We start from the raw sequence: 21,832 nt of genomic DNA, 5'->3' as shown, positions 1-21,832 counted from the left end.
GCTTTTTCTGAAATACCATTCATGTTGAAAAGACCAGATAAATTTTTTTTAAAAAAACTCTTCTATTTTAGCTTTGGGGGGGGAGTGGGCAGCAAAGCAAGGTTTTTATTGAGAGATAGCAAAGTGGTAGTATAAATCTCCCAAGGAGGGGGGGGACCCAAAGGGGTTGCCTAGCTTTTTTTTTTTTTTTTTTTTTAAAGTTCTACAAACTCTACACCCAGCATGGGGCTTTGAACTCAAAACCCCTAGATCAAGAGTCCCATGCTGTACTGACTGAGCCAGACAGGTGCCCCATGATATTAATATCTCTAATAATTTAAATTGGTGTCTTTTAGTACATTGCGTATCCTTCTATAGAGCTTAAAGTATTTTGTCTGTGGCCATTGTATCCTGTGTCCTTGAGACCTTAGTCTTAAAATAATTTCATTGCACCCTTGCTCTCTGGCACCACACGATATTCCAGGTCATCTGATGTATTTCTTGATTTTAGTCTCAATTTGCCACTTACTAAAATAATGGGAGTTCTATTGAAGCCACTGTACACCAGGAGTGTTTATTACTGGATTTTAATAGCTTCTGTCTTGTTTCAGTAGGCAGAATAAGAAGCACTTTTTTTTTTAAGAAAACAGTTTCATGTGTGTTTTGTAGCAGTTCCAAAATAACCATGCTTTTTTGTTTTTTACTAAAATTAAGATTACTAAATGCATTTTTAGATTTGAGGTTCTTTTTATTAATATATATCCTATTCTGGATATTGACTCAGTACTACACTTTAGGATCACATGAAATAATTCATCTGTAAGGTTGTGTAATCAGGGCACCTAGATGGCTCAGTTGGGTGAGCATCTGCCTTTGGCTCTGGTCTTGATCCCAGAGTCCTGGGATCCAGCCCCACATCTTGCTCCCTGCTCAGCGGGGAGTCTGCCCCCCCCCCCCATTCTCTCTCTCTCTTGCAAATAGATAAATTTTAAAAAAAAATTTTTTTTAAAGGATTGTGTAATCAACTTGATATATAGTGTTCTGTTTTTATTTTAGAACTGTGCTTTTTAAGAGAGAGGGCCAGGGGGGTAGGGGTGGGGGATGCTGTGCCTGGGACCTACTTAAAAAAGTAAAAATATAAGTCAGCTGTAAAGGCAAGGTGTTCTAACGTTAGGTGCTAAAAATTGGAAATGAGTTTAGTGAACCAAGAGCTCTGCAGATTTCTTCATACATATAATGGTGATCAACAAATAGTGTACTAAAAGTCTGTTTTTTATTTGGTCATTTGATGAACTAAGTTTTAGAGAGCTGGTTTTTGACAAATGGACTCTTGTTAGAATAAGACAGAGATCATGAATTCAACTTTTACAGCTGATCCCGTTTATAAGGAGAATGAAAATTCGGGGCGCCTGGGTGGCACAGTGGTTAAGCATCTGCCTTCGGCTCAGGGCGTGATCCCGGCGTTATGGGATTGAGCCCCACATCAGGCTCCTCCGCTATGAGCCTGCTTCTTCCTCTCCCACTCCCCCTGCTTGTGTTCCCTCTCTCGCTGGCTGTCTCTATCTCTGTCAAATAAATAAATAAAATCTTCAAAAAAAAAAAAAAGGAGAATGAAAATTAGCCTTTAGGGATAATTTGAGGGTATCATACTCAAAATAATTCATGAATTCCTAGATATTTTATATCTCTGAGGTCATTTATTCATTCCTGATACATTCTCTGAATAATGAGAGTTTCATTTTAGTGGGAACTGAGGGTAGAAGGTACTTAGGGCAAATGTCCTGTCTTACGTATGATGAATATATGTGTGTTTTATATAATGAATACTTTTTTGTTACACAACGGAGGACAAAGGGGTGAAAGACTAAGTCCTAGCCTTGTAAAAATTCATGAGCCCTTTTTACATAAGAAAAGATGAGCGACAGTATTCCGCCTTTGTTGATATATATACTATGTTCACATTTAAAAACTGTAGTTTAAGATTCTACCCTACCCAACGGAATTGTCATTAAAGTTTTTGTCTTTATTTTTGTTTTTTCAGATATTAATCTGGCTGCAGAGCCAAAAGTGAACCGAGGAAAAGCAGGTGTGAAACGATCTGCAGCGGAGATGTACGGGTCAGTACCAGAACACCCTTCTCCGTCCCCTCTACTCAGGTCCGGAACTTTATTATTTATAACTGCATTGTGTCCATCAGTGGGCATCTTCTCTATCTGTTTTCTGGATGTGGGGAGGGTTAACTGTAGTATGTTTTATCTGTGTAAAAATGATGCTTTATTAATTTTGTATTGGTATAACTCCTTTTCGCCCATTTCCCAGAGAATTATTATAATTCCCTGAGATTTTTTTACTTACTAAAGAGCAGTTTGGTATTTTTAACATACAGTGAAAATCTTTCGAGAGGAGTTTTTTAGTTTGTAAGAAGCTGGGAAATATGAAAGGGAAGGAGGGTAGCATAAGAATGTTTGGTTTACTGTTGTATTTTTCAGTGTTCTTATATTAGCTCTTAAGTTTTATGTTGAAATTGTAGCAGATTTGTGCCTAAATTTGCAAATTAGCTGCTGCATGTTCAGTGGCTTCTAAGATGATTGGAATTATAGTGGATTGTTGCTTGAATGATTGGGGATTGTTCCATGCTAATCTCTTGATCTGTTTGTTATGGTTGGTTTTGCATGGTTTTTTGTTTTTGTTTTTCCCATCTGCTATTGTGAATTTACATCAACAACTCCAAATTAATCCTCTTCGGTATTTATTTTTCAGCTCCTCTTTTGACTTGGACTATGACTTTCAACGAGATTATTATGACAGGTATGTTAAAGGTGTTTTGTCTTTTCTGGTAAAAAGCTATTTATTTAGTAAGAAGCATTTATTTTTCTGTTTTGTAATGAACGTTCTCTTTTATAGCAATGAACAACGAACATGTTGTCAAAGTCATTCCCCCCCCCTTATAAACAAAATGAAAAATACCTTCCTATAAATTGTCAGGGGTAGACTAGGGTGACATTTCTGTTGATTTTCAAAGAATCGGTTTATATAGTGTCAGGGCCTATAGGAACATGTCAGGTATTTTGTTTGAATTTGTATGCCAACTAAAAGTAAGGACTAACTGACTTGCCAAATGATAAAATAGGAGTTAATTAGCATTTCCATATTCTCTTCATTATTTCCCTATTGCATACTTGGCACTTGGCTTTGCATTGTAGGACATTACAGCAGAACTACTTAAAAAAAGATCCCTAAGTCTCCCTTGAGCAAATCAACTAATAGAAAATAGGATACAGTAAGCATACATAAATGAATTAACAATATAAATTGCTTTAGGGGTTATAAAGTATTGAAGACTTATAGATTGGGGTGATGGTTGGAACAGTGGTTGATTTGTGTGTGTATGTGCCTTCAGAAGAGCATTAGTATTTGTTGAGACTTGAGAAGTAAAGTCGGAAGATGTGTGGAGAGGGATAGGTTATGGATAGTTATGAATGATAGATTTAGACCAGATGATACAGGAATTAGTTATTGCGGAATGACATTATACACAAAAGATATTAGTATCATTGGCATTCTGATAACATTAGTCTTCATGCACATTAAGGAGATACTGAGTTTATTTGGCTTCCTGCTTTTTAGATTATGCATTATATGGAAGTATATGGGGCATACTCCTACATTGGACTTGATCTAGTATGAATTTTCTTTTACTATTTTTCATCTTAGGTTTTCAGTATTCAGATCATTAGTGTGATGTTAATACATATAAGAATTTCAGTTCGATCATTTTCTGCTTTGGAAATAAAAGTAATAGCTTTCTTAATTTGGAAATGTTTCCCAAAAGAAAAACCTTTGAACTGAGTTGATTAGTCATGCCAAGGAAGTTGGGTAATGGAATCAAGTCAGTCAGTAAACAGTATGAGTAAAGACCTGAACGTGTGTTTGAGAGATCTGTGGACTGTGACAAGTTAGTCATTAATAGGCCAAAAAGAGTAAGACTGGAAAAATAGTTTGGACCTACATTGTTAAGGTCTTTGAATGCCATATTAAGGTTGTGTGATTTAAGTATTCTTCATGCCTCATCACAATGGTTATTTCATTTGTCCATAGAGATTTCTTCACATTTTTGTATCCATGTATGTTTGAACACATATTGTGCAAACTATGGTGATTCTCATACTTTGAAAATATTAAGATACAAAAAATTGAGAACAGATCTGGGCATCTCTTTGCTACTGAAAATGTGATCGTTGGATGAGTGACTTGAAGGCACTGAGATCTATGTTTATCTGAAGCAGCTGCCCTTTACTCTCTCTCTGCTTAAAAAACACTCCTGTCCAACTATACGGGATTCTTGTACATATTGTCTAGGTAGATTCTTGCATATTGCTATGTATTTTTTAAAGCTTCTCAAGAAATTTGATGTCAGAGAGTTGAGAATCATTGGTAAGAAAAGATGAGGAAGTAGTTTTATTTCTGTAATTCTTACCTATTTTTTTGTCCATGGCTCCCTTTAGAAAAATTCTAATAGATTTATGTATGTATATATGTAACACAAGTAATTTGGGGTGTACCATGGACTGTCACGTAAGAAACTCCTGTTTTAAATTGAATGTGTAGAGAATTTTAACATGTACAATCCTAGCTTTTTCATGAGAATAGCCATCTGAGGTTTCACTTTTAGTTGTCCTTTTGAGGCAGCAAAACTTTTGACCATCCCTACCATCATCCCACTATAACTTTGCAGAAGACTGTTTTGAGTGAGGACTTTCAAAGGGTTAATTGAAAAGAGATGTAAACATCAAGGAATAGTGAAGAAGGTCAGATGTTTGCAGAAATACCTTCAAATTTCTTGCCACTGCTGTTTGATCCTAAAAGTTGGTGGCAGTGCCAATATTGGCCTCACTCTTCAGTTTTTAAGAGGTCAAGAGAATACCTTTAATGTATCGCTTGATTTTATAGAGGGTTGGTGAAAAGTAATGTCTTTCTCCTTCCGTTCTAATCTCAGCCAATAGAAAAAGAAAGACTTCTGGCTGATTCAAGTATATTACTGAGGACTGTGATGGGAAAATGAACATATTTAGTCAAAAATAAAACTAGTCAGGAAAATTGCATTAGTTTCTGCTCAGAAGTCATTCTGAAGATACTTTATTTGCAAGGTTAAGACTTTTGTTATTGTCTTAGTTACTAACATAGTGATCCTAAATCAACTATGTTGGATTCTTTATTAAAGCAGAATGGGAAATTGGCTCTGCGATGAGCTGAAAGCTCTGGGTCTTCCTGTGTAAACGGGGTTAAATCAGTGTATACCTAATCCCTTCAGTCATACCCTTAACATAAAATTTACATAAATGTTTCAAGACAGAAATATGGTGTTTCTTTAGGAGGCTTTGTTTTCATTTTGTTTTGGGTTTTGTTTGTTTGTTTTTTAATATTATTAGAGAGCCTGCAGGAGCTGGGGGAGAGGGAGAGAGGGAAGCAGACTCCCTGCTGAGCTTGGGGCCTGATAATAGCTTGATGCCTAGCTTGATCCCAGGACCAAGGTCATGACCTGAGCGGAAGAGAGTCACTTAATCACCCCAGGCACCCGTAGATCATTTCTTTATTATCTAGCTTTCTGGGATCTTGAGTTCTACTTACTCTTATGGTAGAGAGGCAGCTGATAAGGAGCCTAAGAAAGAACAGTTGAAGAATCCAAAGACTTCATATTTAGCAAAGAAGTTTATGACCAAAGTCCTATATAATCACAGTTTTCTTACCCCTAAAGTGGAAATAATAATGCGTAATACTCATAGAGTGGCTGTGAAGACTAAAGGAAACATGAAAGATAAGAAATTGCATTATAGGGGCATCTGGTGGCTCAGTCCCTTAAGTGTCTGCCTTCTCCTCAGGTCATGATCCCGGAGTCCTGGGATCGAGCTTCACATTGGGTTTCTTCCCCTTCTCCCCCTCTATTCGTGCTCTTTCTCTTTCTCAAATAAATAGGATCTTTTAAAAAATTAAAAACAAAAAAAAGAAGTTGCATTATAAACGTAACAAGCCCCAAGTATTGTAACTGTTTACAACCAATTAGTGACAACCATTAGGACTCATTCCTGTTTGTTTTCAAGATCTTCAGATTTCTTAATATGCTAAATTTCCTCAGTTATACTTCTGAATTAGTATTTTTTAATAACTATTAATACTGGCGTATATTACTTTGTTGGCATTTATCAAAATGGAAGGGTCTTATGGATACCCCACCAATTGTCTTCCCAAAAAACTAACATCTGTAGCACAATTTGAGTTCTTTATGTTTGACAATAGTCTTACTAACTAATGCACAGTGAAATGAACAGTGGTTAGTGTTTGTTTTCTAGACATCTTTTTTTTTTTTTTTTAAAGATTTTATTTATTTAACAGAGAGAGACAGCCAGTGAGAGAGGGAACACAAGCAGGGGGAGTGGGAGAGAAGGAAGCAGTTGTGTTGTTGTTGGGGGACGGTTGGTTGTTTTTTGTTTTTTTTTCTCTGTCTTTTAAAACACCTCAGTTTAAATATATGTAAAAGAGAACAGTGTAGGGGCCCCTGGGTGGCTCAATCAGTTAGGCATCTGACTCTTGATTTCAGGTCAGGTACTGGTCTCAGGGTTGTGAGATTAAGCCCCTCCTGGGCTTCACACTGGGCCTGGAGCCTGCTTAATATACTCTCCCCCCCGCCCCCAAAGACAGAATAGTGCAGAGTAAAAGACAAAGACTGCTTTTATAAACATAATCTCAGTACCATTTATACATAATTAAAACATACCTTAATCTCATATGTTTTCCACAGACTTGATTTTGTGGGTTGTATTTTTGTGTATTTTAGCATGTTTCTCTGCCACCTGTATTTTCTCTGACCTGCTGGATAGATTGCAGGCTTGATGAGATTTCAGGTTCTATTTTCTTTTTTTCCTTTCATTTAGGGATGAGGGAGCATGAGGGGGTTATGGAAAAGAAGACCAGAATTACTTCATAAAGGCATTTTGCATTTTAGTTATCATTAACCTGATTTTCGACAGAAATTTTAAGAATGCAGGAAGCATTGGGTGTTTTATAAGGAGTATCAGGAAGTAGGTAATTAACAGTGTTTTCTTAGGAGAATTAGAATGACTTGTATTTTCGTTTGGGAACAGGTGGGCATTTGTGATCAAGTCCCAAGGATTGTAAATACCTTTAAAACTGAAGGGTAATCAAATGTTAATCCTAACCTATATTTTAGTATGTTGTCTACTGAGGAGGCAACAGGATCAGATTCTGTAGCTTTATGCTACATATTGCACTTTTTTATTTTTTAAAGATTTTATTTATTTATTTGACAGAGACAGCCAGTGAGAGCATATTGCACTATTTTAATTTGGGGTATGGGTGGAAAAGTTAAAAGTGTTACCTGTGGTCATTAAAGATTACCATAGTTTAAAAGGATTTTCATTACATGCTTTATCAGGAATGGTGCTGTTCTTCTAAAGTTAAATAAATGTATTTGTTAATATCTTAGCATTATAACAGTGATCAGATTTTGCATTTTAATGACGAAAAATCCAAATGGTTATTAAGTTTTTTCCCTAAGTTACCTTTTTCACTGATTACCTGAGTTAGGCCTGTCTTTTGTTTTTGTTCTTAAGGCCATTCCTAATTTTATAGGTGTTGTAAGTTTTGGGATGAATTTTAATAAAAATTGCTGATACATGTGGAACTGCCATTTTAGATGTATTAGTATCTGACAATCATACATACTGTCAGCTCTGTTTCACGTATACTATAAACGAAAATTGAGTAACCAAAACATTTTTTTCTGGTAGGATACAACCCCAGAAGAAGTTTTTTGTTTAATGATGACTATTCATGGGCATCTGTGTATAAAACTAGGGGAGTTGCATAAGTCACACCTGTGTGCAAAACATACTGTTTGTTGTTGTTGAAAGTCTGAAAACTTGCAAGCTTCTGACAGAGATCCAGTTTCAAATGTGTCCTATTGAGAATGTTGTTGCTTCTAAGAAAATTGTTGCTGGAGGACTTCTTGTGTGAACAGTTGCTTTGAAATATTTACAAATGATCTGTTTTTCAGTTTCTTAAACTTTATTTCTAATTTATTTAAAATCTCTTTCCATGTTGAGTTTTAGGGATTCACTTTTGAAATTACGGAGCATTAGAAGGCTGTATGTGCTCTCTTGCCAAAAGTGTTGTAATAAAAATATTCAGCACATTGTTGGAGATCCACGGGCATTAAAGGTCTATTTTTTGAGGGATCTTAACCTTTTAAACAAAATTGGAATATACTACAAGTAGATCTGAAAGTTCTTATGTAGGCTAATGTAAGCATGGAATTGATGCTTGTTACAGTTAAGCTGGCATTATTATAATCATAATTGATTTATAAGTGTTTGCTATTTGTGCCACAAATACTTAGTGTTTCCTTAAGTATAGAACCATCCATTTTTAGAGAAATACTGAAATTCTATGGATTTTAATCAGTTGTGGTCCCACATTTCTTTCTCTTACAAGATAACCCATGAAATTGTTCTGGAATTACATAGTGGTAATGGTTGCACAAGTTTGTGTACACATTCAAAGGGTTTATCCTATGGTACATGAATCATATGTCAATTTATTTATTTTTAAAAAATATTTATTTGACAGAGATAGAGCATGAGTGGGAAATGGGGGAAGGTGCAGACTCCCAGCTGAGCAGGGAGCCCGACTCGGGGCTCAATGCCAGGACCCTGGGATCATGACCTAAATTGAAGGCAGACGCCCAGCCACCTGAGCCACCCAGGCACCCCTCATATTTCAATTTAAACGAAAAAGAAACATGACTCAGTTATGGTCAGCCAAGTAATTCTAGATCATTCTTCTATTGAGAACTTGGGAACACAGGAAACAAGTGTCTAATTATTAAGTTTGACAGTAGACTATAGTATGAAAGCTAAGACAAAATAAATACCTGATAAACAAATGATGGTTCAGAAAGACCCTGATTTTAGTTCAGTGGTCTATGTGGACTTATATCATCACATATTGCATACGGTACGTGAATAATAATGTAAACAGTGTATAAGTGACTAGACTGTAAAGTTCTTCCATTAGAGCTTTTTCAGAGTGCTATTATTACTCCATATCGTAAGTATCTTAAGTAAATATGCCAGCACACCATGAATAGAAAGAATGGAATACATCACCTCACATATCTAATATAGCACATGTATTGCAACCCGTATGTTACCTATTGAAGAAACTGTTGTAGCAAGCACTATATGATAACAGTGAAGAAAATGATGTGGAATTAATATCAGCTGCTATGTTCCCTTCATTGCATCATAGGAAGATGAGTCGTGTTTCCTTTTATGGAGCGCTGAGCTTTCCTAAGATTTTAAGAGCCCCCAGGTAGTTTCACAAAATGCTATATTTCAGCTTGGCTTTGGTAGTGAGTAGGAGGTTTTGCCACAGATAGGGTAAAGGTACAGAGTTTTAAGTATCCCTGTTTGTATTTGGGAAAGCAGCCAGTTATAATTGGAGAGTGTTGGTTGGGTGCCTGGGTGGCTCAGTCAGTTAAGTATCTGCCTTCTGCTGAGGTCATGATCTCAGGGTCCTGGCATCAAGCCCCCCACATCAGGCTCCCTGCTCAGTGGGGAGCCTACTTCTCCCTCTCGCTCTGTGCCTCCCCCTGCTTGTTCGCGCACGCACAGTTTCTGTCAAATGAATAAATAAAATCTTTTTTTTTAAGTGTTGGTTATAGAGGGCTTTGTATGGCATGTTCGGCATATGCCACATAGGCGGAATTAACTTAGGAACAGGTTCATGGCTAGAAAAGAGAAATTGGAGGGGAAAAAAGATGTATTAAGTAGTTAACATTGTAAATGTTGGAATGGAGAGGAGGTATAGGAATTTCTGAGGTGAACTGGTCTTGGTGTAATTTATTGAGTTATGAGGGTTATGTGTTTTGTAGGGAGAAAATAAATATAGCTTAGATTTTTAAGTTTTATGATTAAGATTATACTAGTAAAGTTTACATGAAAGGGAGGTTTAGAGGGTTTGAGTTGTTTGAATTTGGGGAAAAAATGTTATTGGTACTTAACAGCTCTTTTCTAGAGAATGGTATCCTAGTATTCAGTGGAGAAAAGTAGTTGAGGTGAAGTACAGTGGTGGAGAACTCTGTTGAAATGCAGGACAAGGGAAAGAGGCTAGCCATCATATTGAACTAATATTTAAGCCCTTATTTTGTTCTAGGCACACAAAGTTTTAGGTTTTAGATAATAAATTACAGAAATAGTGACTGTAGATTGAAGCCCCTCCCCTTCTGTGTTACTGGGATTAGTGGGGCTATCATCTTGCTTCCCTCCTTTTTTTCCATTTTTCTGATATTCCTGAGTAGCAGTGGACCTGAAGGAGGAGCACATGAAATATTTAGGTTTTGAAGTATTGGGTGAGACCATCTGCTTGGAAAGGCACGTGATTCAGACCAACAGGGTTCTTAACTACTTGGGAAAGCTAAGGGATACCTTCGTAGATGTCATTTTAAGCATAAGGTGAAATTGTGCATTTGCTCTGAACCCCTGACTTATTTTTTGTATGGGAACCTGATCATGTTATAGTTGCTAGGAGAATTTTAGTTGAGAGCATAGTTTAGTACAGAATACACTTTCAACATAAACTTGGTATTATTGACTTAAAATTTTAACAGTACATTCTTAAGTTCACTTAGCATTCATTTTGGGCTGTTTGCTTATTTTTATTGTGCCCTGGACTCTCAGTTAGTAGGTGGGAGATCACTTCTTTCCTGGGGAAGCATTTGACCCTCAGTTATGGACAGCCAGGTAATTCTTAATCATTTTTCTATCGAAAACTTGGGAGCGTAGGAAACATTTTCTAATGAATAGGTTTTGATAGTAGGCTATCGTATGAAAGCTGAGACATGATAAACACCTGATAAGCAGATGATGGTTCAAAAAGATCCTGAGAATCTGCTATATGATTCTGAATTTTAAATGCCATTCTGTTATAACCTCTAATCCAAAGATAGCCTCTGCTGTTTTAGGATTCTACTTCAGGATACTCTTAATTCAGGTAGATTTGTCATTTTAATTAGATTTTAGATTTGTCATTTTAATTAGATTTTAATTAGAATAGCCACATGTGTCCAGTGATTACTCAGTTGGACACTGCAGGTCTAGAATGGGGCAAAGTTAAGCTTTACTGGGTCAGGTGAATTTTGAGTAGTGTTGAATATGAGAATTGTGATGACTGAAGACTACTCTTCAGGCAGGAAGTTAGAGAAGTCAGACCGCTGTTTTGGAACAAAGCTGACAAGGAATATTGATGGGGTATCCAAGAAACTCATTTTTCAGGGAAAGAAAGAGAAGGTACCCTTTGATAAATAGAGTACGATTATACTTTGATATACCCTCTTAAGAACTGTATCCAAGGAATGAAAAAGTCCACCAAATAGAATTTGACTTAATTCAGGCAGATAACCTTTTTCTTTAGGACCTTTATTACCTTGCAGTAATAAATGTGTTACTACTGTGAGATTAGTGGAGTTTAGCAAGGGAAAGAGATTCATAGGGTACAAAATATGTAATAGCAGGAGAAACTTACCAGTGGAAAGTTTTGTGATTTCCTTAAAGCAAGTATGACATGGTAGTCTCATCACATCCATTGGAACGAGATCTGATTTTCTTTTGTAATGGCTTGAAAAATGATGCAATTTTGTGGTAGATTATTATATTCAACTTTGTTTTGTGTGGTTTTCCTAGGGGGAAACTCCCAGTAGTCTTTATAAAGCTAGGAAAAGAGCAGATCACTGCTCCTGGCTTTCCAACTATAAAGATAGGTTTGGTTTGTTATGTGTTGATAGTGTGGTTGTGACAAGTTCTTTCCTAGAGGCCACTTGAGGAGAGGCATTGTTGTGTTCACCAGGGGTGCTGTGGTGGAAAATAAATGGTCTCCGAGAAGATGGGTGGATTGAACACAAAAAAGCAAGTTAAGGCATCTTTAGCTTTTACTAAATGAGATGGGAAGCCGTTGGAAAGTTTTGAAGTTAATCCAGACAGATCTGCTTGCAGATCAGTGTGAAGGCTGAGAGTGGAATCAGATGTCACCAGAGTTTTGGCCTGGACAACTAGAGACTTGGAATTTACAGAAACAGTGGTAGGAGAAGAACATAGGAACTTGGTTGGGGAGTGAATATTCAGACTGGTATGGACATGTTTATTAGACATTAACTTTGAGAGATGTTAAATAGGCAGTTGTTTATACAGAGATACAGTAGTGTCTGCTTGTAGGTCATACAACCATAATATTGGATGAGTGGAGATAGAAAGTAGAGATCCCTGGAACTTTGAAAGACTGGAGAGGAATCAGTATGGGTAATTGAGAATGCCGTAAAGAAACCTGGAGAAAAACCAGAAGCATGAAATGTCCTGGCTCTGTGAATATGTATTGAAAGAGTAGAGGGATGAACTACATATATTAAGTAATACAAAGATTTAGAAATTGTGGGGTCATTGGTGACTTTGACATGGGTAGATTTTGATAATGGTGGGGCAGAAACATTACAAGGAGATTTCAAGAATGGAAAGATAAAAATAGGATATCTTTATACGTACAGCAGAATTTACTCTGTACAGTTTTAACATACATAGTATGAACAAGGTATGGTATCTACCAGTGTAATCAGGATACAGTTCCATACTTCCTAAAAATTAACCATGAAGCACTTTTCCCTAGCCCCTTGGGAGCCACAAGTCTGTGTTCTCAGAAAGCTACTTAAAAGAAATTTTATTGTAAGCCAAAGAAGTGTACTCTTCTGGCCCAGCTTGGTAAAATGAGAATATAGGAATGAATGGGCTTACATGTTCTTAACATATGGTCTGTAAACAATATTCTGAATACTCTTTTATAATTTTGGCTTTATAAAAAAATTAAAATTGTACCACATGGGCAGTTTTTAAGACATCTTTGGAAAAGACCCAAAGTGACATTTGGGGAGTACGTATGTTAACATTATGACAAATGAATAAGGTTATAATTCTTGGGACACGGTGTCTATTAACGAATGTCCACCTGGATGTAAAGCTTGATTATAAGCAGAAGCAAAGATTTAAAAACAATTTTTTTTTCCTGAACATAGTCTTGAATCCAGTACTGTTTCTGAATGGATGATCAAAGCAACCCACATATTATCGCTCAGATTATTTTTTGTTTGAAAATTTTCAGGTGAATTTTCAAGTTGTCTTTCCTGGAAACATCTGATTTTGTGTTAACGTAGCTTCCCAGATGAATCTATCAAGACAAATCCCTATATTTTTGTAATTTTCTAAGATGTAGCTTTTATTTTTTTTAATACAAAAATTGGGTACATCATAAAATGAGTAAAGTATAGTTAATTTTTTTTCCCTCTCACAGTTATAAATAAATCAGTGAGGCAGTTTTCAGTTGTATGTATTGAAATTTGCAAAAATACCCCTAAATACTAAACCGACAGTTCTTTCTGAAAGAAGATTGTAGAACCATTTATTCATTGGCAACATTGGTTCTACACATACAGGGGCTGTTAATTCCTTCCGTTTGTAAGCAGGAATGCATATGGTGTTCCCAGCCTTGATCATTGTTCTTTGGGCAGGTTCTTAAACCCACAACGGTGGTTAGGTAATCTTTGTTTTTCCTTCAATTACAAAACTGTTTTTTCTTTAAAATTTTAATAGTTTTGGTGCCACTATGTATTGAATGATCCTGTGCCACATACTGGTTTGTCCTTTAGTCCCTGTATCATTAAGGTGAGCAGGGCTTGCTGTTTTTCAGTCCTATAGAACATTTGTATCCTTAATGGACCATTGGATAAAGGCAGCACAAAGAAAATTAAGGAACATAAAGTACTATGCAAATTTATATTGGTAATTGGCACTCTATCCATAAATTGCATTAGCGAAACAAGTTTAAGTTCACAGTTATATTCAGTTTGGCTTCTCCCAAGAAGAGTCACCAAGGCAGCATGTTTGTGGGAAAATACTTGCAAATAAGGTTTAGAAATTGTCCCTTACTTTAGAAATAAAACACAAATTATAAAAAAAAAATGCTAGTTGATTTATTTTAAGCACAACAGCAAGCATTTTGGCAACATGCAAACAAGTTTTTTGGGATCCGTTTTTTACATGACATAGTTTCATATTTACATTTTAATGTAAACCTGAATTAAACATTACATAGACATTTCATTCTTCTAAGCAGAGTCAGTAGCCTACTCATAAATCTTTGAGATTTAAAGAAATATAGACTATTAAAATTAACATTAGGGTGAACTTTTTAAAATTTTGGTTTTTAGTTAAGTATTTGTCTACATGTTAAAATGAACTATATCATAATCTGTAATTGTGCATTTAAGGTAATTTCATTCTGTTACTTTTACTACATTAAAAACGAATGACATGGGGTGCCTGGGTGGCTCAGTCGTTAAGCGTCTGCCTTTGGCGCAGGGTGTGATCCTGCATCAGGCTCCTCCGCTGGGAGCCTGCTTTTTCCTCCCCGACTCCCCCTACTTGTGTTCCTTCTCTCGCTGGCTGCCTTTCTCTGTCAAATAAATAAAGTCTGAAAACAAAAAAAAAGAATGACATGATTTTAAAAGTCTGAGAGGTTGTACTATCTATAGTCTAGTGAAAAAAGTTTTGGTAGTTTTAAAAGATAATGGAAAATAGTTGCCATTCAAATATGGTTTCATAGAAGCTTTTATAAAGAATGGGAAAGACCATCCAGAAATAATATTTTATAATATTTAAAGATACCAGTTATTGAAAGCCTTGATTCTTGAATAGTTAACGTAAGGAGTGCGTTCTGAAGGTTTACCCTGGATGGTATGGTGGGAAGAAACCTATCTATAGTTGAAGTTGTAGATTGTCTCAGGAGAGTACATTGATAAGAACCAAACAGTTGCTGTAGCAGAAGGGCTTTACTCGGGGCCTTAGTTTCAAGTCTTCAGTTGTTCATGCACTGGTTTGTGGCTAGAGTCATGGTGGCTAGTGTTTGAGGTAAGTATTTCATCAACTGGGAGTTTATTTAATTACCGGAGGTAGGATGCTGCTCTTTGGCTGGTAAACTCTGTACATAATTTTTGCTGTTGTGTTTCCCCTGGTTTCCTCTAGTTACATCCCACAGACTCATTTTACTGATATTTATTCATTGGGATTTTGCTCATCTCACTTTCTTAAAATCATTCTTTTTGAATCTCATGGATTTGTACGTATTTTTCTCTGTACTTCTCTAAATTAAAGCACATTTTAGTGTGCCTGGCTCAAGTTGGTAGAGCATGTGACCCAGGGTGGTGAATTCGAGCCCTATGTTGTGTAGAATTTACTTAAAATAAAAAATTCTTTTTAATAAATCAAAGCACATTTCTGAGAAATGAGCATTCTCTAGATCTGGTCTTGTTCCTGCATCAGTGATTTTTAACTTCATTGTGAATAGGTACATTCATAGAATTTTAGGTTTCAGAGATCTGACACATTCTAAAGCCCAAAACAACATGGTAGCCTGTAAAATAAATCCTCCTAGGAAAACCAGGGGTAAGCAGGGAGAAACATAATGAAATTTCATTATAGATAAAAAAATAATGAGCCAGAAGAAAATACTTCCTGACACTTGAATGAAATTATAATGGGATTGCATGTTTAAACTGAATTTGATAAATCAATATTGTATAGGGAGGAGGGAATAATCTTATTAGATTGCTCTTACTTATAAACTATATCATGTTGTAGCTTTTACTTTTTTTATGATCATTTTAGAGAGAGTAAACAAGTGGGGGGAGGAGCAAAAGAGAAAAGCAGACTCCCTGCTGAGTCTAGAGCTGATGACATGACCGTGAGATCATGACCTGAGCTGAAATAGTCAGATGTTTAACCGTCTGAGCCATTATTTTTTTAAGATCTTTGTGGGCCTAGAATATCTGACAGTTGATTTCCAGAACTTCCTATTTCCTGTTTGATAATTAATATACCTAAAATTATTTTTAATCTCTAAATTTTTAAGACAGGAAGCAGGTATGGTATAGTAAATGAATATATTCAGGAGAATACAGTTTTACTAATACATTCTAGTTGTTCCCACAACTAGAATTGAAATTTAATAGTAGTGATTGAAATTTAATAGTATGAATCAGGGTTTTTGAGACCCGAAGACCATCTAGTCATCTAAGAAACTTGCCTTTGTAAACTTTATATTTTATTTTTAAGTAATCTCTTCATCCAACATAGGGCTTGAATTTACAACCCCAAGATCAAGAGTTGAATTCTCTACTGACTGAGCCAGCCAGGCACCACTGTAAACTTTTATTTTTAATAAATGACTTGTAATGCTTATATTTTTGCTTGGAGATAGGACAGTTTCTTTGTCTTATCTGTTCAGATAATTAGCTAGCTAGTGTGCGTCCAGAAGTGTTTTAATTTCTTTAAAATGGTATTTTAATGACTTTTTTTTTTATTCGGGCTACATTTTATACCAACGCTTAATGCCCAAATTTCTGGTTTAGGGTATAATCATAATTCTCTTAGGATTTAGTGCTTGTTCGTGTGGTAACAATGAAACTTTATGAAGACTTTTTAATGACTTTGGCTTTATCAGTAGGGAATCAGCACATGATACTGATCTTGATAAGCAAGGTTTTTCTTGTGGGGAAAATGGTTACTTAATTTGTAGCTAGTTCTTGAAGCTTTAGTAATTCCTATCCCTTTGACCTTGAGGGTTGTCAGAGAGGCATGGTTTTCTCTTCATGTTTTCACAGTCATGCAGTTTGACATTTTACAAGGAAGGTCTTCTTAAACTTCCTTAGAGGAATCTTTGTGAGTTTTTCAAGAATCCATTTTTGCTTGACCAGCAGTTAAGTTCCATGGCACTAAAAGCCCTTTAGCACTACCAGTTGGTCTTCCGAAACTTTTTTCTTCTGAAAACTAGAGCATTTGACTTTTATTCGTATTTGTGGGGCCATTACATAGATTCAAAACAAACTGCATTTCTTGCCTCATTTTCATTGTGATGACTGACCTGAATCAGGTGAAATTGTACGGTTCAGAAGAAGTTCCAGTGCTGACAAGTGTAGGGAATCTGGAATGGCAAGATGATTGGTTTGGAGACTGGTGCCAGTGCCAGTGAGTGGGTTGTTGGGAAGGGGTAGTTTAGATCTCTAAATCCAACAGGCTTGGGTCATGAGATGTTTCATGCCCAAAGATGTAGATAACTCACCTTCATTTACCTCAAGAAATTGCTTTTTTTTTTTTTTTTTTTAAAGATTTTATTTATTTATTCAACAGAGATAGAGACAGCCAGCGAGAGAGGGAACACAAGCAGGGGGAGTGGGAGAGGAAGAAGCAGGCTCATAGCAGAAGAGCCTGATGTGGGGCTCGATCCCAGAACGCCGGGATCACGCCCTGAGCCGAAGGCAGACGCTTAACCGCTGTGCCACCCAGGCGCCCCAAGAAATTGCTTTTAAAATATCGCTTTGCACAAAGGAGAGTGGTTTCTGAATTATTTTATATTTTATTTTATAGTTTTTGAATTAATACACTGGGAAATTAATGGTCCAAAGAAGAAAATCTTTAGGTATGGAAAGTAGTGGTGATAATAAAATGTTTCTATAAGCATCTTTTTTGTTTGTGTTAATTCCCATAAACCAATTAAAACTGACAAATTAACAACTCATTTAAAACTGCGGGACGCCTGGGTCAAGTTAAACCCAGGCCTATCCTAGGATACAAGGGCTGGATTAGAAGTTTTTGTATCTGGGGGCGCACCTGGGAGGCTCAGTCGGCTAAGCATCTGCCTTCAGCTCAGGTCATGACCCCAGGGTTCTGGGATCAAGTCCCACGTGGGCTCCTTGCTCAGCGGGGAGCTTGCTTCTCCCTCTGCCTGCTGCTCCCCCTGTTCTCTCTCTGGCAAATAAATAAATAAAACCTTTTTTTTTTTTTAATTTGCTGAGAAGAAACCTCTGTAGAAGCACTAATAACACCTTCCTACTTCCCGAATCGTACATTTTCTTATTTCCTGGGGCTCAAACTTAAAAATGTTCCTTAGTGGAGCTTAAAACAAAATTTTGAGTGCTTTAGTAACTTTTACCATGTCGTTGATTCTTTAGCACTTGACAAATCAATAACTATTGTACTTCAAGGGGAAAAGTATTGGGTGGTCTTGACTTAAAACTGCTTGAGTGAAAATTACTAAATTGTACCCTCACTTGTTTGGCAGTGTACCATGTGCTTTTTCTTAATTTAGGGAAATTCCTGTCATAGCTACTCCTAGGAAAAAATAAGCTACTACTATATTAAAGTAGGGTGGTGGAAACATTTTAGATTAAGTTGGGTTGAGGAAAAAAGAATGACCACTACCTGGAGGATTGGAGACTAGAAATTCAGAGATAAGCCACTGATGAGATATCTTAGAGGGAGACTCATCATATATATGAATTATAAAGTTTTAAGTCTTTGTAATACATCACTTTTGCTTCTTAAAACTTTTTGAAATTAGGCAGAACAGCAGTTGGTGGGTAGTTTTTGTAGAATAATATACCTGGGGCTGGGCATCAAGTTAGTTACTAAGAAGGTACAAAACAGAATTACAGGATTTTTTTTTTTCTAGTGGTAGGTCTTACCTTCTTATGCTGCCATAGTCTCTTATAAAAATAACAACATGGAATGTTTTCTAGAACTGATATCCATGTAAGTTTTTATGTTGTACTTTGAATTTTTTCTTTACAAATATGAGAGTCAATACCAAGCCATCCCTTGGAGGTGTATCTTCAGCAGTCACTAGGATACTTCTCCAGTGAAAGCAGCAGTTAAGGAACCAGTGATTTTTTTTGAGAGCTGAATGTGTGCTGGGCAGTGGATTTAGGCACTAGTGAATAGTGAACAAAACAGACAATATTCTCCATCCTGTTGGAATTGGAACTATGAATGCATCCTCTGCTTAAATGTTAGAATGGATCATGGCTTTTTATACACAGGTAACACATATATATAAATGGCTCTTTGTTTTTATAGGGCAGAACTGGTTAATACTGTCAGTTTTATATGGATCAGTTTAGTATCACTAATAGTAATTTATCTGTATACTTCTGTGGATGAAAAGTTCAGGGATTTAGCTCATAAGAGATACCAATGTTTGCAGACTCTATTAATTGCAGTCCCTCTTTGTGAGTATTTTATATGGGGTTGTTACTGTGTTTTATTTATTTATGAATTACTGGAGCGTATATAGAGAGTAAAATCAGTATATATATAGGCTATTCATTGTACAAAGTAATGCTTTATTAATACTGCCAGAGTACAGAGGAACCGTTTATGTCCATCCCTTAAGGACAACCAACTATCATTGGATATGCCTGTGTGTATGTAGTATTTTCTTGAAGTACCTGCTGTATTCAAAATGGCAAAGAAGGGAGGTTTTTACCAGACTTTGGAGTGAAATTAGCAAAAAGATACAAATTGAGAGACAGTGAACATTAATTTATTATTTTATAAGGTCACTGATGGATCTTGCTGACTTAATTTTAGTTGTGAAGGAATTCTGTTTTCCTTTTATCCACTAGGATGTATAGTTACCCAGCACGTGTTCCTCCTCCTCCTCCTATTGCTCGGGCTGTAGTTCCTTCAAAACGCCAGCGTGTATCAGGAAACACCTCACGAAGGGGAAAAAGTGGCTTCAATTCTAAGAGTGGACAGCGAGGATCTTCCTCCAAGTCTGGAAAGTGTATGTATTATTATTGTGGCTTTGTGATTCTGCTGTTTCTTGTGTGTTGGAATAGGGAAATTAATGCAATTAATAGTCAGGGTTTGTACAAATGCCTTTGTATAATCAAGATAATGGAAGAGGAGAAGATAGTGATTAAGGGGCCAATTAAAGTATAAGACTTTAGGGGAGCTAGGCACTTGTGAATTTACAAAATGTGTAAGTCAAACAGTACAAAAAATGCTTTCAACTATAATTGAGGTCTTTAGTGGGCCTACAAAAATAAGAATACTGTTGCTGAGGGAGTAAGCACATTAGATATAGGTTTTAGCTACCAACTAAAAAAAATGAGGATCCCCATGACTGGGACTGTATGATCCTGGCTCCATTTCTCCCCTGGGATCTCCTGCTGGCTATTGCCGTATGGTTTAGTGGGCAATGTGTTTGGCATCTGTTAAGCTTCTGGTAGAGTTGATTCTGACCTAGAGTTTTGTTTGTATTAAAGTGAAAGGCGATGACCTTCAGACCATTAAGAAGGAGTTGACCCAGATAAAACAAAAAGTGGATTCTCTACTGGAAAGCCTGGAAAAAATTGAGAAAGAACAGAGCAAACAAGGAGGTAAATGGTCTTGCCGCTTGTTGGGTATAAAGTTGGGTTAGTTACTGAAGATAGTTGAAGGTATATGTTGGAATAGTGGGATATAAAGCAATTGAATATGAAACTTGGGGAATTTGAATTGGGAAGGGCATTTGTGTGGGAGGATTTAGATTTGTGCTGCAGTTCTGTGATCACTAGTGGGGATTGTCTACATCCTGTGGACATTACTTGCCCCTAGACAGACTTGTCCTTCTCATCCCCAGTAGAGATGAAGAATGATAAGTCAGAAGAGGAGCAGAGCAGCAGCTCCCTGAAGAAAGATGAGACTAATGTGAAGATGGAGTCTGAGGGGGGTGCAGATGACTCTGCTGAGGAGGGGGACCTACTGGATGATGATGATAATGAAGATCGGGGGGATGACCAGGTGAAAACCACGGGAAAGGAAAGAAAGAGGTGGTGGAGGGGGGAGCAGGGACACATGGAGTGCCTCTAACTCCATCCTATTTGTGTCTGTTTCTCACAGCTGGAGTTGATCAAGGATGATGAAAAAGAGGCTGAGGAAGGAGAGGATGACAGAGACAGCGCCAATGGCGAGGATGACTCTTAAGCACATAGTGGGGTTTAGAAATCTTGTCCCATTATTTCTTTACCTAGGCGCTTGTCTAAGATCAAAATTTTCACCAGATCCTCTCCCCTAGTATCTTCTTCAGCACATGCTCACTGTTCTCCCCATCCTTGTCCTTCCCATGTTCATTAATTCATATTGCCCTGCGCCTAGTCCCATTTTCACTTCCTTTGATGCTCCTAGTAGTTATTATGTTAAGTCTTACCCTGTAATTTTTGCTTTTAATTTTGATACCTCTTTATGACTTAACAATAAAAAGGATGTGTGGTTTTTATCAACTGTCTCCAAAATAATCTCTTGTTATGCAGGGAGTACAGTTCTTTCCATTCATACATGAGCTCAGTAGTTGCTTCCCTAACTGCAAAGGCAATCGCATTAGTTGAGTAGCACCTGAGAACAGCTTTGAGTTAGAGGTATGTGTGTTATACCCCACATAAGAGTGCTATGTGGGGCTGTTCAACACAAATGTAACAATGTATTTTTGTGAATGAGAGTTGGCATGTCAAATGCATCCTCTAGAAAAATAATTAGTGTAATAGTCTTAAGATTTGTTTTCTAAAGTTGATACTGTGGGTTATTTTTGTGAACAGCCTGATGTTTGGGACCCTTTTTTCTCAAAATAAACAAGTCCTTATTAAACCAGGAATTTGGAGAAAAAAAAAACCTGGTTTTTTATTTTTGTATTTTATAATCGTTTACTTCAAATTCTTTGTTTCGCAGCGGCCTCCACAAAAACCGTAGAATGTACTAGATATATTTTTCTTTGAGTCATAGTCATCACTCATACCAGCATACACTACTCAAATGATGTGTCATTGGGGGTGGGTATTGCATCAAGGAGACAGTAACTTTGATGTGGAGTGGAGATTCTTGGGCAGAATGGCTTTTCTATCCTAATGAAAAAGGTTTGGGAACTA

The 21,832-nt window shown here is 36.7% G+C and overlaps 1 protein-coding gene across 26 annotated transcripts in view; it reads left to right on the top strand.

The window, feature by feature from the left end:
* The window catches only part of HNRNPC (heterogeneous nuclear ribonucleoprotein C), a 53,197-nt gene extending 31,619 nt beyond the window's left edge, over positions 1 to 21,578 (top strand). For 7 of the 26 annotated variants that reach the window (XM_026489936.4, XM_026489940.4, XM_048217668.2 and 4 more), the window contains 6 exons: positions 2,021 to 2,135; positions 2,740 to 2,787; positions 19,553 to 19,713; positions 20,198 to 20,311; positions 20,554 to 20,714; positions 20,814 to 21,578. In XM_026489936.4, coding sequence (XP_026345721.1) covers positions 2,021 to 2,135; positions 2,740 to 2,787; positions 19,553 to 19,713; positions 20,198 to 20,311; positions 20,554 to 20,714; positions 20,814 to 20,897 — 683 coding nt within the window. In that variant the 3' untranslated portion in view covers positions 20,898 to 21,578. The remainder of the gene's footprint in view (positions 1 to 2,020; positions 2,136 to 2,739; positions 2,788 to 19,552; positions 19,714 to 20,197; positions 20,312 to 20,553; positions 20,715 to 20,813) is intronic. The other 19 variants (XM_048217765.2, XM_026489945.4, XM_048217762.2 and 16 more) reach the window with 3 other exon arrangements.
* The last annotated feature ends 254 nt before the right edge of the window (positions 21,579 to 21,832 follow it).

The sequence above is a fragment of the Ursus arctos genome, unplaced genomic scaffold (assembly GCF_023065955.2).
Source record: "Ursus arctos isolate Adak ecotype North America unplaced genomic scaffold, UrsArc2.0 scaffold_37, whole genome shotgun sequence".
In the NCBI taxonomy this organism is placed as follows: domain Eukaryota; kingdom Metazoa; phylum Chordata; class Mammalia; order Carnivora; family Ursidae; genus Ursus; species Ursus arctos.
The sequence above is the reverse complement of the archived record's forward strand: the minus strand, read 5'-3'. Positions and strand labels throughout refer to the sequence as shown.